This window comes from Penaeus chinensis, chromosome 10 (assembly GCF_019202785.1).
Source record: "Penaeus chinensis breed Huanghai No. 1 chromosome 10, ASM1920278v2, whole genome shotgun sequence".
Classification (NCBI taxonomy): Eukaryota; Metazoa; Arthropoda; class Malacostraca; order Decapoda; family Penaeidae; genus Penaeus; species Penaeus chinensis.
Genome location: NC_061828.1, coordinates 23,519,694 through 23,522,193, shown reverse-complemented (window position 1 = coordinate 23,522,193; position 2,500 = coordinate 23,519,694). Strand labels below are relative to the sequence as shown.

The window sequence follows — 2,500 nt, the reverse complement described above, 5'->3', positions numbered from 1 at the left end:
AATTAAAGAAACCGGTAAATTAAAAACCAATAAACATTAATACAAGACAGATATACCAAGCTCACTTAAGTGCTAAAGAAATGTTTGTAGAGTGGATTGGAAGGAAGCATGGGTGGCTGCTCATGTAGATGCTGAGCTGATAGCTGGGGAGGGCATCTCTTACCCTTCCTCATCCACTACTTTTTATGAAAAAAAAACTATCCAATGTGATATGTTTGCTGCTTCTCAATTTACTTCTCCTTGTAGGTTTTTTTTTATAGCAGGGAAAACATTCTCTGACATCTCATGCAACTTTTGAACTTTTCCACATGGCAAAAGAACTCGGCAAGTTGCTTTCCCTTCTTTATTATTTTCTTCTTCACTATAAAGTCCTTTCACCTTATACTGTACATCACAAGGCTCACTGCAGCATTGTAGTGGTTCTGATCTTTAATCCAAATAGCCAGCATTTTTTCATCTTTTCAGTTGTAGTGTTACAAGAATAATTTATGTGGAACATACCAGTTTGGGAATTTGGACTACTTGCCTTCTTGATCTTGTTCACCTGGCTTTATTTGCACTGATGAGTAAAGCATTTAATAGCTCTCCAAGCACTTTCACAACAAGTGAGAGGCTCTTGCACTTTCTTTTCATCTTGCTGTCTTCCTCAGTACTAAACATTCTTTTGGGACTCATTTTTTGGGGGAAGGAGTCAATATTACTAATGTTAACCACTATGTGAACATGCCATCATGAGAAAATTGGGCTGAGGGTCAGGGTGACGGGAACTTTCTGTCATGAGAATTTTGGTTGAAGTCCTGAGTGGCAGGAATGACTCACAATGAGTGCACAAAGATCTTGGAATGTGATTAGACTCTGTGAGCATATAGGAAGGTGCTTTTGCATCATATTCATTTATAAATGAGTGTGGAATGTACCAACTGTGAGCCATGACTGGAGGAGTGTTGGCTCCTGGCAGGTAGATATTTCCAAGTTATTATTATTGCATGGACTACCTTGAGATATGGAATCTGTGCAAGGATAGCAGTCTATTATCTATTTCATCATCATCATCATTGGGAGCTAATGCCAGTGGGGTAAAGCAAAGTGAAAATAATGTTGGTAGGCAATGGGGAGGCATGGAGTCTTGTCACTGCACACGAATGTTCATGTGCACCCAGCCTACAAGCTGATCACATATCAGAGTGGTCACTGAAGTAAGCCTAATGTCTGTAATTTGGACCATGTGCAGGCAGTAAAGCATCTGGATCTAAGGGGTTAGCCTAGATTGATTAAACTAAACATAGTTAAAAGCTTCTTACCCAAACTTCTCAGCAACATCTCTGGCCCGCTGTTCAGAAATCATTCTTTGATCTGCTAAATCCACTTTGTTTCCACACAGGATTATGTCAGGATTGTCACAGTATGCATGAGTCTGAAATTTTGATATAGAAAGACTTCACTTATAACAAAGCAAATCATGTAAAACATAGTGGCAACTATGAGTTTTTGTTGCCTACAAGTACTAATATATTATATGCATATATATACATACATACATATATATACACATCTAAGGCTTATGGATGTGATCTAAGGCTTATGGATGTAAAAGCATACTATAGTATCAGGTCCATAACCTTGATAAAATTAAGCTGAGCAAGGGCTATAACTCATCCAAAAATGGGTGCAAACTTTATGAGTTTAACAATAAGATTAATTCATGCAAAATATACCTCAAATCCTACACTCCTTTCAGGAATTATTGCCCTGACCCTCCAACTTTTTTTTTTTTTTTTTTTTTAGAAATTTTCTCATCTAATCTCACATCGCATAAGGAGGTAAGAATATAACTGTACAAAGATTCAATGCAGGGTATGTAATCCTAAATGGCAACTCTCCTAAAGTGTCCTAATTGTTCTTTCACTGTTTAAAAGAATATTTACTTATCTATTCAAAAGTTCTAAATTCCTAATACTTATGCAAACAACCAATAGCAATTGATATAAGAAATATGTTTAAATTACTTATAATGAAAAGTATCTAAATAAAAAACATAGTAATAGAGACTTTCAGTATTACTTCAGTATTATGTAAAACAAATTAGTTTACATTTGCATGTATGGAAATTAAATGTGCTATGAATGACATTGCTCCCATTTTTACTTTGTAATGAGATATCATGACAATAACCGAGTTCTAAAATCTTTAATGCTTGAAATTTAAAACATCTTGTAACCACACAGACTACAAGCAGAATTCACTGTGAAATCTTTGAGAATGATAGAAATGGAAATTAGTCACTTCTAAAGGCATGGTGGACTACCTATGAATTTTCTTTTTCAGCAGATGATTACTTCAACCCATAGTTGCTTGATGTGCATAGAATTATCTTGCCATAATCTTTAACAGTTTGAAACTGATAGATGTGGTCTTCAGAGAGCAATGTGTGGTTTCTATCTTTCTCTTTTGTTCCCTATATTCATTATAAGTCACATGAAGAGGTCAAGTACCTGTTTAA

The 2,500-nt window shown here is 35.5% G+C and overlaps 1 protein-coding gene across 1 annotated transcript in view; it reads right to left on the bottom strand.

Annotated features, from left to right (window-relative positions):
- Positions 1-2,500, bottom strand: part of LOC125029762 (ras-related protein Rab-27A-like) — a 14,875-nt gene that overhangs the window by 792 nt on the left and 11,583 nt on the right. The window contains exon 5 of the mRNA XM_047619894.1: positions 1,302-1,414. Within this exon, the coding sequence (XP_047475850.1) occupies positions 1,302-1,414 (113 nt within the window). The remainder of the gene's footprint in view (positions 1-1,301; positions 1,415-2,500) is intronic.